General features: G+C 31.6%; 1 protein-coding gene across 1 annotated transcript; it reads left to right on the plus strand.

The window, feature by feature from the left end:
* The first annotated feature begins 8,466 nt into the window (after positions 1–8,466).
* Positions 8,467–11,983, plus strand: LOC143066497 (uncharacterized). Its single transcript, XM_076239410.1, has 4 exons — positions 8,467–8,591; positions 8,739–8,841; positions 9,811–10,007; positions 11,859–11,983. Exons 2-4 carry the CDS (start codon positions 8,739–8,741, stop codon positions 11,871–11,873), a joined length of 315 nt encoding a protein of 104 aa, XP_076095525.1. The 5' UTR covers positions 8,467–8,591; the 3' UTR covers positions 11,874–11,983.
* Positions 11,984–15,657: the final 3,674 nt, after the last annotated feature.

The following is a 15,657-nucleotide window of genomic DNA, read 5'->3' on the forward strand; positions in this document are numbered from 1 at the left end:
ACTAAATACATTGCAGTCTGATTTTTCATCATACACCTTTTTATCTGGTATATGTTCATTTTGTTGGTTACATGTATATATGTACATGTCTTGGTTGTCTGATTCTCCTATCTAACGTTATATTGACCGTGAAAAAATAGCTTTTGTTATATTCATTGATAAAATTTTCATCGAATTGCCCATATTTAATTATAATTGATAGAATGTATAGTGTATTATTGTACACAGATTCGTTGATAAAGTATATAACTTTTTCAAAGTTTATCTCGGAGGTGTTTACGATTGCTGTAATAATGGTAGTTCATAACCATTAGACTCTTACTTGTCAGACCACAGTTCACCCGCAGTGCATCATTGTAGACTTTTTATTAAACATAAACTTTTTAGCTTCGTGAACTTTTCTATGGCGTATATTAACAACAAACTACAAAACAAGAGCTAAGAGAATATAACTTTAGATTCAAATTACAAGACAACTTCATTTCCGTACGGGGCATAATTAGAACAGAAATGTTATGTTTCAGCAAAAATTTGATCAAGTGTGAAACTAAACAAAGAATGAACTTCCAATTGAAAAACAAACAATACGATTAAAATGGTTTTAACATATCAATATATTTAAACTGTTGCTTAGTGCATTGCTTTTCTACCTCAGGAATAGATTACCTTAGCTGTATTTGGCAAAACTTTTAGGAATTTTTGGTCTTCAATGTTCTTCAACTTTGTACTTTATTTGACCTTTTATAACATTTTTGATTCGAGCGTAACTGGTGAGTCTTTTGTAGACGAAACGCGCGTCTGGCGTAAATATTAAATTGTATTCCCTGTATCTATGATGAGTTTATTTGAACTAGCCCTGACCTAAACTGATTTACCCGAATATTCCTGTGTAGTATTTTGACGAGATGTTTTTTTTAGTATGCTTATTTTAAATTATACACCATGTGTGTATTAATATTCCATGTTTTTGAAAGCCGTTACTTCTATTTAAATGTTACAGAAGCTTTCAAAGACGGTTATTTGTCAAAATTGGTTAGATGACACACGAAACATTTTGATTGGTTAGATGACACACGAAACATTTTGATTGGTTAGATGACACACGAAACATTTTGATTGGTTAGATGACACACGAAACATTTTGGTAACATGGTAATACATTTTAATATATTTTCGGTATCTTGTTCTTCTAATTTAGATAAACCTGATATACACCCACCTAAGTGTGTCACTTAGACAAGAATCCATTAGATTGACAAAAAATATGTCCGAAGTGAAAGAGGGTCTTCAAGAATACTGTGAACCTTTTAACTCGCGTAATGGTATTTAGCATATGATGATTCTAAAAATTCTTAAGAATTTCTGCATAGTTTAATAAAATTGAGAATGGAAATGGGGAATGTGCCAAAGAGACAACAACCCGACCATAGAAAAAAACAACAGAAGGTCACCAACAGGTCTTCAATGTAGCGAGAAATTCCCGCACCCGGAGGCGTCCTTCAACTGGCCCCTAAACAAATATATACTAGTTCAGTGATAATGAACGCCATACCAATTTCCATATTGTACACAAGAAACTAAAATTAAAATAATACAAGACTAACAAAGGCCAGAGGCTCCTAACTTGGGACAGGCGCAAAAATGCGGCGGGGTTAAACATGTTTGTGAGATCTCAACCCTCCACCTTTACCTCTAGCCAATGTAGAAAAGTAAACGCATAACAATACGCACATTAAAATTCAGTTCAAGAGAAGTCCGAGTCTGATGTCAGAAGATGTAACCAAAGAAAATAAACAAAATGACAATAATACATAAATAACAACAGACTACTAGCAGTTAACTGACATGCCAGCTCCAGACTTCAATTAAACTGACTGAAAGATTATGATTTCATCATATGAACATCAGGCACAATCCTTCCCGTTAGGGGTTTAGTATCATACCATCATAACATTATGAGAAGAACATAACCCGTGTCATGCCAACAACTGGTTTTTGAATAAATGTGTTTAGTTCCGACAGAGACATATAAATACATACATGTCTCTGGTTCCGATGCAAAGACCCTATAAGTGAATCAATATTAACGCCAAAATATGCAATCTTTAATGACCTGTCAACAGTATCGTAACTATATCCCTTCTTAATAAGTCTATTCAAAGGTTTTGTTAGTTTTTGAGGTGAATACTGCCACCTTTGTGATTTATAAAGAATATTTCCATAAAAAATTGGAAGTGAAATACCTGAACGTATAAGAAGTCTGGATGTTGAGCTATATTTACGAATGATGTCCTTATACCGATGATAAAATTTAGTAAATGTTTTGACTAGTTTGTGATATCGAAAACCCTGGTGTAATAATTTTTCAGTAATACATAAATTTTTCTCGTTAAAATCTAAAACATTGTTACATACACGAGCGAATCGTACAAGTTGAGATATATAAACACCGTAAGATGGTGACAAGGGAACGTCACCATCTAAAAATGGATAATTAACGATAGGAAATGAAAAATCATCTCTTTTATCATAAAATTTAGTATTCAGCTTTCCGTTAGTGATATATATATCAATATCGAGGAAAGGGCAGTGGTCATTGTTAGTATTAGCTTTATTTAAAGTAAGTTCAACAGGATAAATTTCTTTAATATACATACTGAAGTCGTCATTATTGAGAGCCAAAATATCATCCAAATATCTAAAAGTATTATTGAATTTGTTTATCAGATGTTGTTTCGATGGGTCTTTGCTTATTTTTGTCATAAATTGTAACTCATAGCAATACAAAAACAGGTCCGCAATAAGTGGTGCACATTGAGTCCCCATTGGAATTCCGATAATCTGATGATATACGGAATCTCCAAAGCGAACAAAAATGTTATCTAGTAAAAATTCAAGGGCATATATAGTATCAAAGCATGTCCAATTGACATAGTTTTTTTGTTTATTGCTACTAAAAATGACCTAAAAGAGTTTGAACATATATATTCACATTCTGACTTTCTGATTCATAAACATGTATGTGCCAGAATCTATGACAATTCTGATGATTCTGAAAATTCTTAAGAACTTCTGGATAGTTTTAAACCTTGATCTTTCTCTGTAATAAGTTCTATCAAAACTTTTGTTTTTTTCAACTCTGTATATCACTATTTCTATGTGATGTTGAAAAAACGTTGAAAAGCATTGATCCACAATGCTTTTCAACAAACAAAAGGTACCATACACTATAAATTTAACTCTTTGGGATACCATGCAGCATATTTGCTTAATTGTAAACAAAAAGGTGAAACATGCCACACAGAGGAACGAGTGGTCAGTTTGGAAGAGTTTCTTTTTGACAATATATATTTGTTGAATTTAAAAGTAGACTTTTTCAACCAATTTTCGGCATTCCGTTGGAAACGAACTGTGCGCCTCTCTTTGCCGACCTATTCATATTTTTGTATGGGTCAGAGTTCATTCAGTCACTTTCCAAACTTTGTTGGTTGGGTTTTCATTGATATGACCTCCAGATAAAAAAAAGACAGGCATGGCCTAATCCTCTGCCTCTTTTTTTTTTAGACTTTTACCTCGAATTTGACATTAGCCGTTTTCTTTGTGCCAGAATCTATGACAAACGAGACGATTCTAATTTTGAAATGACCAAATCCCCTACCTTAGTAGCAATGCACCCATTTCACTTGCAATTGGGATATACATTTCCCAACTCATTTGGTATTGAAGAGCTTACAGATGCTACCAAAAACTGTGTAAAACGTCACCAATGTATGCACAAACAGTTAATGAACCAGGGTTGTGCCAATGAACGTCTAGTTGTTTTTTCTAAATAAAAAAAAAACGTTCATCAAAAGATACCAAGACATGGTTGAAAAATATTCCGTGTGATCGTTACAAATAGTACATTATTCTTGAAGAATATATTCTAGGTTCTGACGTTGTTTATCATCTTACTTACATGTTATTAGTTGTTGTTTTGTCTTTGCTTATTGTTAACTGTTGATACATGGGTTTTTGATTTTGCCATTTGATAAGAACATTCCGTTGTAAATTTCCTTGGAGTTCGGTATTTTTGTTATTTTATTTTTCACAACTGATACCATCTTAATGCTGAGTTCAAACGTTATTCGAATTAAATGTACGTGTGAACAAGGCATGAATATCAAATTGGTAATTGTTATCAAACAAGGTACAGAGGTAAATAGTTGAATATTGTATAAGCCTAACAAAGGTATTCACTTCTGGAGAAGCTACTCGTATTATTCCTATAGATTATCTCATTTAATTAACATAAATCTTCTCGATCACAAAAAAAAATAAAAGTTGGGAAACATAAAGTGTAACTACATATCATGATGAACTTTAAAACATAACGATATAGTACCAACCACTTTGTGTGTAAGCAAAATAAAACAAATTTTCATCTTTATATATATTAAATTTATGCAAAATTGAAAATAGGATATAGAGTTGGTGACATACCCAACACTATTCCAAGTTCATACAAGCATTAAAAGAACCAATAACATGCACTTTAACAAAAGCAGAAGATATAATAAAGCCATTTATATTGGCCAATTAAATAAGAAGAAAAAAATGCATTAGTAATCCATCAAATGTCATCCGACACCAATCTGTCTGCCTAAGCATTTATATTTTTATCTTTGTTTTTCATTTGATTTTGTCTTGCATATTTGCTTTATACTTTAAAATGTATTGCATCAAAGGAAAATATCAAAAGAATTAAAACAAAAACCAACAACAACAACAAACTCATGCTAAGATATGTGCAACAATCTTATATTTTGATATTTTACTACATGATGGTGTATGAAATATGCCGATCTATTCTTTGGTCAGTACCATAAACTGTTTCTTTATTTTCATACTCATCGGACGGAACAACGCGACTCGATGCATACAATTTGCGAGCAAAAAAAAAAGGAATGAAAAAAACTTCCCTATCCGTAAAACAATAAACGGTTTTAGTAACAACACCAGAATACCGGTTCACCTTCCGACCATTGCTATGAAGTCAGCTTATTCATTTATTGCTGTTTTTTCTTACTTCTATCAACGCTTCTAAAATTCGTCCCTGAATAAGTCATAACAGTATATTCAAATGTTCACTGTGCATACTAAATGCCATCAATTTCTTTTCACAACAGGAATATGTTTGAAAACTTACCAGTTTGGACTTTTGCAAATTTTCGTTTGCCGTGATTGCATGGTTGTCGAACTCCCTTCTTGATTAAATAATGTGTAATTATTCATGAACACATCAACGAATTCTCTCGCCTACCAAATCGGATAATATTGACATGTTCTTTATCTACATATACATATCATGATATTACGATACAGCATAACAGATGTCTTTATAAATTAAGGAAAAAAGACGTTTGTAAGAGATAGTATGTAGCCGCAATGTTAGGAAGATTTGTAGAATCGACATTGAGACTGAGCTACACTTGTAGACATAGTTCAAGTCTCTGTTTCGGCTTTTCATTTTCCCTAATTATTTTGTGTTATAATTGATTTGCACCCCCTTTTCCCCTAATGTGACCTGCCGAATCAGACTTATCACTGGATTTGTACTATCACGAGCACATGAAGGGCGCTACATGTGGAGCAGGATCTGCTTGAATTTCTGGAGCACATGAGATATCCCCATGTCTTGATTGGGTTCGTGTTGCTGTCTTTAGTTTCCGGAGCACATGAGGTATCCCCATGTCTTGATTGGGTTCGTGTTGCTGTCTTTAGTTTCCGGAGCACATGAGATATCCCCATGTCTTGATTGGGTTCGTGTTGCTGTTTTTAGTGTTCAATGTAGTGGTTTGTGTACTGTTGTTTGTCTGTTGGTAATTTCTTTAGTCAGTTTATTTTCGACGTATGAGTTTAAATGTTCCTTTGGTATCTTTCGCCACTCTTTTAGCAATAAGACAAGATCTCTATCTGGTTGATTTTTTGATTACTTTTAACCATTTCATAAATTTATAGGAAAATTAGAAATTTGTTAGTTTGATGTGTTTTAACATAGATATAAAAATTGTAACTAGAGAAGTAGATTTAAATGATCATTCTTTTATTATCGTTATGTTTTAATGGGAAATTATTTTGATAATGATTTATTTTGTCAATAATGGACAAATTACTCGATCGTATATCGTCCGTGTACATTTACGCCAAACATTTATCATTTTAAAATGAAAAATAAATTTTCAAATTGCTCTGCAAGTTTTAAATGTAGTTGGTTTGAAAAATGTAACAAAAATCTTTTGAAATCACTTTCGAAAAAACATTTTCTCTGTGAGATTTGAAATTTGTGATTTTCATGGAATTGTATTTTTGATTTTACGAAGATATTGAAACAAATAACAATAAGTTTGTGTTAAAAATGATTTTATTTTGTCAAAAGTTTAAACATATTTAAACATTTGGATTTGTTTGCTTTAGAAAACAAAACAGATTTCAATTTCATTCTTAAAAGCAAATATTGAAAATACTAACCTTTAGCATTTTTCAATTTAGTTTACAATATTGAAAAATGAAAAATGCTCTAAGGTGGAGCATTTTTCAATTTGACTTACAATATTGAAAAATGAAAAATGCTCAAGCATGGAGCATTTTTCAATTTGACTTCAAATATTGAAAAATGAAAAATACTCCAACGTGGAGCATTTTTCAATTTGACGTTTGATATGGAAAAATGAAAAATGCTCCAATTTTTCATTTTTCATTTTACTGTGCAATATTCAAATTTGAAAAATGTGCATTATTTAAATGTGTAATAATGAAAACGAAAATGTAATTTGTTTCAAAAAAGGCGTTTTAAATGTTTAAATTGTTGACACTTTTTATTAAATGTTTTACTATTTTCGTTTTCTTTTTTCTAGTTTTAAGCGCAATATATCTTATAGATCTTTTTAAGGTGTGTGTGTGTATGTGTGTGAACTATGTGTGATATCAACAAATACCGAACAAGAATGGTACAATGACAAGTACGATAATGACCACCAAAAAAAATCATTCTTTCTTTTTATCTATATATCTAGCTGTCTTTGTTGCTACATGTTTTCATCTATCTTTCGATCTATCAATCTGTCATTCATTGTATATGTCTTGTACAGGTTGCGATTTTGTACAGGTTATAAAATGTACAAAAATATTGTACATGTTATAACTTGTATAATACAAAAATACAAGTTATAACATGAAATTTGGTTTTCATTTTCGTAATAAAAGGGAAAAAAATAGAATAAGAAATACCTTTCTTTTACAAATGTTAATTCTATTTTCGTTTAGCTTGAGAGGGGGCAAAATATTGTCCCATTCTATTTTATACTTAAAGAGTGACAGCAATTCATCAAAATTCATTTTAATCTCACAATACCATATAAATTTTCAATGTCTGAAGAAAGGCTTTATATATACTTGTCATGCATTAAAATAATTTGTAAAAATGGCTTTATCATCTTTATTTACAGCCTGGTATATATCAAAAGTGACCGTAAGTGTTTATTGAGTATGTATTATGTATTATATAGTTAATGAGCGAACATAAATATATGTTGTTAATCAGATAAGCTGAAGAAACATTGCTAGTCTTTAGAAATGTTGTAAAAATTATGAGATGCACAAGTATCGTTACGATGTTACAATATTGAGCCCGATGTTTATGGTTAGAGAACATTTCCAAAACTGAAAATAAACTATTTTTTAAGTAGTATATAAAACAGAATAATAAAGAAATAAATGTAAGTACGGATTAAGCAATTATTGTCGAATGTTAAGATAATCTGCTAAAGTCCATTATCGGATATAGTAGAAACATATATTTTTAACAAAAAGATAATTGTGTGGGAATATTTGAGTTAATAATGACAATTAAAACATATGATAATTAAAAAGTCCGAAAAATGAGACAGTAACCCAACGACATACAAAAAACACATCTTCAGGGCAATTTACATTATTTATCAATGCAAAGAGTCAAGCTCAAAATAGTTTCGAATACATTTTATAGTAACACGCACTGATCTACCATCAACACTCTAAGTAATCCTAAACATTAAGATATGGTGTTCGTATGCCTATGTTCCTCACGTGGAACAGGTACCTGACAATAGAGCGGGTTTGAAAACTACAAGTTTTATATCTCGTGTTTATTTTTTAGATCTATAACGCTATTCTCTTGTTAGTCAATGAGTACTATGATTCATATTATATAATTTTATGTTTTCATGCTATTGAAAATTGTTTATTACTATGATTTGATAATTCAGAAGCCAAGCTTATAAGTTATTAAAATGTTTTAATAATTCAGAAGCCAAACTTACAAATTATCAAAACATTTTAATAATAACGATATCAGTCGTAGTTAGCTAATTAGAAAAAAAAGTAAAATTACAAAATATTGAACTCCGAGGAAATTTCAAAACGGAAAGACCCTAATCAAATGGCAACATCAAAAGCTGAAACACATCAAATAGAATGCGCAATTGTTTTGCTGTTTATTGTCTGACTATAAAAAGAATTTATTCTGTAGTTTCCACAAAGTTATTCCTGCACTGTGTACTTGAAGCGTAAAGGTTTGAATCTGTTTATAAAGATAATGATAAATTTGTGTATCTACTTCATTTTGTAGTAGTTTCAGTAGCTATTTTTTTTAATTCATCTAATTGAGTAACTTTTTTTAATTATTATTTTGCAAACAACTGTATCATTTTCTTTTTCAGATGCAATTATTCGGGCGGCAGAAAATAATTGTGTATTTATTGGGACTTTTGTGTGCATGTGTGTATGGATTAAAAATGGACTTTACCAGATGGCCAGGTTATAGTGAGTCGCATTCAATTTCTAGCCTGATCTTTTAGGCACAATGGGTCGGGTATAGTTTGGTGTGGGTTTTTTTAAAAACATAATTGTATGAAACATTGTTTTTATACAGGTCACTACAAAAAAAAAGTAAATTACTTACTTTCTTATACCTATGTGAATGGGAATAGTAATTTAAAAAAAAAATCTTGTTGAACCGAACACATCCGATATATTTTGAAAATTAATTTTTTTTTCTTCTGGTTTAAAAACAAAAATGGGATTTTCTGTATATTCTTGGTGTATGGACTCATTAATTTTTACTTATTGCATGAAATTCTGTTTGTTCATCAAAATATTATTTCAATAACTTCAATGACTTTTTTCTTATTCGTTTCCCTAGTACACCATTATCATATACTAGTATTTGACACTTTCTTAACAACTTTTTGGAATTTTGGATCCTCAATGGTCTTCAACTTTTTACTTGTTTGGCTTTATAACTATTTTGATATGAGCGTGATGATGTAGACGAAACGCGCGTCTGACGTACTTAAATATAATCCTGGTACTTTTGTTAACTATTCATAACATTTTAACAGTAGTAAGATTCTCACTGCCTCGAGTAAAATTAGTTTCATATTGTATTTTCCTTCTTTTTATGGCTGTCATCATAAAATTTTTTCTCACCATGCATTGATTTTTCTTTGTTTCCCTTAAGCATTCTAATGTATGTTCCTCAAGAAAACTCCGTTCGAAAGCAGTACGTTTGGCATATTTTATTATAACCTACAAACATTTTTTTCATCATAAAAAGGAGATTTTTTTTAAAATATGAACGAGCTTTTATTCTTCACAAAACACAGATTTATATAGAAATGTTACCAGCGGAAAGTTAATTGATAGAATAAAAGATAATGTATTTTAGCATGATAAAAAGTAATATTATGACAATAAAGCACATTTTAACACAAGATATCATTTTTCAATTAGAAAATTGGAATAAAAATGGCAAAAGGGGAATAGGTGGACAATTTAATGATGGAAATGGTGGATATCTTAAAGAAATGATGGATCCTGGATTTTATCCATCTGGATTTGAAGGATGGAACAATCCCGGCACAGGTTTAGGAATGGGGATGCAAGGTTTAGGAGGTTATCCAAAATTTGGAAACAACGGATTTAAAAAGGTTTGTTATATTTCATCATTATTTACATGTTCATCCTTAACTAAAAAAATACTATTAGTCAAATAGATAGTACATAAAACAGGGGCGAATCCAGGATTTTTTACAGGGGAGAGGGCGAAGTTTTAAAAATTTGGCGAGCGTAGCGAGGCGAAAAATTTTTGGGACCTTTTTTTAGCCTTAAAAAAACATAAAATAAGTGTAATATGCACTTTTTAAACGGTTACTGACGTGGGGCCTGTATTTTTTTTTCATAGTTGCTGTTAAGTGTTAGGGTAGGACATTTTTTATGCTTTATTCTCCCTATTAATTGTCTATCATAAAATGATAGTATGGATTCATAGCTATGTACTGATATATTTGATGTGAGACTTGTCAGTGAAAAAAAGACCGGGAAAATTCTCGTTTGTTGTATGTTAAGTGAGCATAACCTCGTTAGATTTCTTGTTATAAAAAAGATATACGCCGGGCTATTCAAAGGAATTTACAATACGACCGACACGAGTTAAAACAGACGAACACGCAATTTTATTCAAATGTTTGGTTGTTATGTTTCACCAAACAAGATGAAGGGAAGTGAGGGTTTTTAAATCAACAAAAGGCTATGAATGAGTCTGAAGTAACAACGAATTTATGAACGACGGTCGATAAATGGAGACAGAAAGACCACACCCAGCAGTCAGGTTGCAGTCTCGTCTTGAGGGGAAAAAAACAATATATCAGTTCGGCGAAACAGCAGAACTGCAAACTCCCCCCCTCCCCCCCAAAAAAAAAAAATATACGCCCGTTTTTTATTCATCATGTTCATTTAATGCTAAATTATTCTGTTGGAAATTTTCAGTTCTTATAGCAAAAAAGTGGATAGGAGTATTGTTTTCAATAAAGGTACGGCCAGAATTTTTGTTCAAGGCAGATTTTTTTCACTCATATATCTCATACTTCCCCCTCAAATCAAATGGTCGTACCTTAGACTTCAAATATATCTAGAGCTTATACTGAGTGGGGATCATTATTCAGCTACATGTATGTTATTTTAGACCACGTGAAAACTTTCGAGTCAACCGAGTAAGATACAACGAGAGTTAATTAACTGATGTTCTTTAGAATAGAATGGGGTGTTTGGGGTTAAACATTCTCAATCCTGTGTTGCTTTGAAGGTGCCATGATTGTCAGTCTCAGCGTAAGCAATGTGTTACTGTATTTTGAATTTCAAAATGACTGAGTGACATTTTTTCGACGCACTCGTCAACTCCAGCATGGCTAAACACATGACTTTGACATGATAAGTAAATACCAGCGAAAAATATCTTAATAAGTAAAGATTTGTCGCATAAAAATTAAAGACACGAGAAATGGCAAAGTTCACGAAGTCTAGTCTGATTAATCATTTTACAAAAAAAAAGGGGGGGCGGCGTCATCATTTAGGGTTAGTCTGTGGTTTAATTGTTTTTTTTAGATATCAATACTTTTGTCAACTTTCCTTTCATTAAACGTGAACAGATGTTTTTTTTTATATTCAAAAGACCGCATCTATGCAGAGCATAATTAGTTGGTTTTTTTTCTCTTATTTCTTAATGAAAATCTATTCCATGTTTTTTTTGCAGTTATCATCTAGATTCAATCTGGGATTACAATTTAAAGCTTGTTCAAAACTTTATGGAATTCTATGAAGTTTAATAAAAAAAAATTATTTATGAAATAGCATTTCGTCTGAATAAAAATTTTAAAGTATATTTTTATTGTTTTGGAGTAATTTTTAAAACAATGGATTATGATAAAAATAGTGCATAGAATTCTTACAATAGTACTACAGAGTCCATCTTATTTTTAAATTCTTCTTTTTGTAAATTGTAGAAAGCTATTAAATGAAACACGAGAAAGGATGAAGAGACAACGGGCTGACGACAACATAGGATTCTAGAAAAAACTCAATTATTTATGTTTATTCTATATAATAAATATTTTGCTCTCATTTCAAACATTAGTTAGTAAATAATTGTAAACAAAGTAAATGGTTTCACAATTTTTGCAGATCCCCATGAAAGACTAAATGCCATGACGCCATTATAAAGTAGAAAAACGAGAATAAAATTACATCCTGCTTATAAATAGGGAAATATTCAATGCTTTCCGCCCATCCCCCTTTTCCGCTTTATTCAAATAAAAAAAAACATTACAATGACATTAGAATGAAATTCAAAACAGTGTGGCTGTGGCCATTGATTGACACATTAAATTCATCCATTGACTGGGACAATTTACGTGAACGTTTGTCTGTAACGACCACTGTTCAGGACGTACCTACGATAGACATTTAAACTGTGGGGTCACCAAAGGTTTCTTAACGCCTTTAATTATAAAATAATTCGAAAAATTAATCAGGAATAACCTTTATGTTTTGATTTATATAATTGATATAAATCAAAACATCGTGTTATTTTTGATTAATTTTTCGAATTACTTTATTAAGGTGTTGAGAACCTTTGGTGACTCCATAGTTTAAGTGTCTTTAAAAAGTACATAGTGAGCAGTGATCGTTACATACAAACGTTCACCTAAATTATCCCAGTCAATGGATGAATTTAATGTGTCAATAAATGGCCACAGCCACACTGTTTTGAATTTCATTCTATATAAATAAAAAAGATCTAAGTAAGTAAGTTCCATAGTAAGATAATGGTTTAAAAGATGTCTTCTCTTTTTATAAAAATAGCAAAGTCTATGTTTTGCTAGGGGTAATCCAAAAATTTCTTTTCATCAAAATAGAATTAGAGGTGCAAAATGTTATACGATACCGATGATGTTTAAAAGTTCAAACATAAATGAAACACAGTCTCAATGTAAGGAAGAGTTGCAAGCACAACGTTCGACGAACGAACGATGGAAGGAACAAACACACTGAATTTAAAACACAACGCCACTGGACACAATCTCTTCAGTAAGCAGAGTATTATACGAAAGTTGAAAAGGGTGCATATATTTTATTAGTGGCCGCTGTTGATAAACTATCAATTGATAGCACACATGTTATTTTTACACTATTGCATGATAGATGTTGCTTTTGTATTTACAAATATTAGATTTGTTGATTAATAATACTGACACATGACATAATTTGTAGAACTGTTAATAGTCTCACGGTAAATAAAGGCAACAGTAGTATACCCGCAGTTCGAAAGTCATAAATCTATTGAGAGAAAACAGTTAAAATTAAAACCAAAGGAAACACATCAACAGCATAAACAAGGATATGCCATCTTGTTTTTTATAATTTGATCGTGTGTTAAAGGAAAACGAAAAACAAAACAAAACATAAAAGGCTGCAAATGATATGTTCAGACCCGATAGAAATTAGTTGAAGGTAGAAACCAGGTTGTGATTTAACATCTTGGCCAAGAGTCAAAATAAAATAAAGGGCCATTGTTATGAGGTCACTTGAAAAGACAACGTAAACAAAGTCATACTTTAAAATCAAATGCCAAGACATAAAGTTTGTGATAACTACAATTTGTAGAATATAGATTAGGTATACATGAATATTGATATTGTCAGATTTATAAATTCATTGTTTACAAAACTTTTGAATTTTTGAAATACTAAGGTTTTTCTGCCTCAGGAATTGATTACCTTAGCTGTATTGGTTTTTTTTTGGGGGGGGGGGATTTGGGTCCTCAGTGGTCTTCAACTTCGTACTTTTTTTTGTCTTAAGCGTCACTGTTGAGTCTTTTGTAGAAGAAATGTGCGTCCGGCGTAAATACAAAATTCAATTACTGGTATCTATATTGAGTTTATTTACAGCCACTGGGTCGATGCCACTGCTGGTGGAGTTTTACTTCCCCGAGGGTATCACCAGCTCAGTAGTCAGCACTTCTGTGCTCACATGAATTATCATTGATATGGTCATATTTATAAATTAACTGTTTAAAAATATTTGGCCTTTTTAACTTTTTTGGTTTCGAGCGTCACTTGTGAATCTTTTGTAGACGAAACGCGCGCCTGGTGTCAACTCAAAATTTAATCCTGGTATCTTTGATGTGTTTATCTAAGCAATGACTGCATGTTTCGATATATGCGGGAAAGAAATTTATTAACACATTATGTCCTTTGTCCCTTTAGCACCTCATTTGGAAATGCTTTACAATCAAAATATTATATTTTGGGACATGGAAATCATTTATAATAGAACAGTGAAACAGTAGTATACCGTTGTTCGATAGTCATTAATTGATATAGACAAAACAAATCCGTGTTACAAACTAAAGCTGATGGAAATACATAAACCATAAGAGGAAAACAATGAAACAACAGAAACACTGAAGTGCAACAAAAAACCAAACGACAATACAACGCACACAGAAACGAATTATGAGATAACAACATTTTCTTGACTTGCTACAGGACATTGTAAGAAAAATGGTGGGTTGATCCTGGCTTTGTGCCTAGCCAAGAAAAGAGGGACGAAAGATACCAAAGGGACAGTCAAACTCATAAATCAAAAACAAACTGACAACGCCATGGCTAAAAATGAAAAAGACAAACAGAAAAACAATAGCACACACGACACAACATAGAAAACTAAAAAATAAACAACACGAACCCCACCAAAAACTAAGGGTGATCTCAGGTGCTCCGGAAGGGTAAGCAGATCCTGCTCCACATGTGGCACCCGTCGTGTTGCTTATGTGATTACAAATCCGGTAAATAGTCTAATTCGGTAGGTCACATTCATGAAAGGGAAGGAACTTCGCACTTTTATGGCAATGTTAAACATAACACTAACGTGACAACATTACATGACAGGACTACAAATAAATGGAAGAACATTTAGAACAGAAATACACAAATAAACAAAACAATAGAACATTTCGACATGGTAATAGTTATCAGGTACCAGGCTTATAATTTAATACGCCAGACGCGTATGTCGTTTACATAAGATTCATAAGTGACGCTCAGGTATCTTTGAAGAAAGCCAAACAAAGTTGATGACCAAAAATTAAGTACCAAGAAGTAATAAATGAAGAAAGCCAAACAAAGTTGATGACCAAAAATTCCACAAAGTTGTGGCAAATAAAGCTAAGGTTATCTGTCTAATATAAGAAAATTCTTAGTATTTAGACACATTTATACTTTTGCAAACAGCAAACTTATAAAAATGAACGTATAATAGATATACATGTCAATACCAAAGACCGTACCTCACCACAGAATAAAAACGAACACGTAAAACAACCTAGGTCAGCACACAAAAACAGTACAAAAGAACCACGCATTGTCTTTCATTCGTCTTTCTATTGAACACCATAATAAGTGTAACACAGAAAAAACAAGAAAATAAGTGTAATCATTCGAAAACCAAACACAAACATTACGGATTTTAGAATTAAGAGAGGGGACTTCAACAAAAAAAGTGCTCAAAACACAAAATTCAAATTTGTGGTAAAAAAGCATTAGAGTACTAAATGCTTGATTTTGTGCACACATTCTATACTTCAAGTACTGAGTAAAGTGTAATAACCGTAGGTCTAGTAAATTGCTGCTTCTGATCCTGAGTAGGATAAATAGTATACTTGTGTAAGTCTGACACAGAAAAATACGAAAATAAGTGCTATTATAATAGAACAAAAAAAATATGTTGTTTTGAAAAATAGGG

The sequence above is a fragment of the Mytilus galloprovincialis genome, chromosome 3 (assembly GCF_965363235.1).
Source record: "Mytilus galloprovincialis chromosome 3, xbMytGall1.hap1.1, whole genome shotgun sequence".
In the NCBI taxonomy this organism is placed as follows: Eukaryota; Metazoa; Mollusca; class Bivalvia; order Mytilida; family Mytilidae; genus Mytilus; species Mytilus galloprovincialis.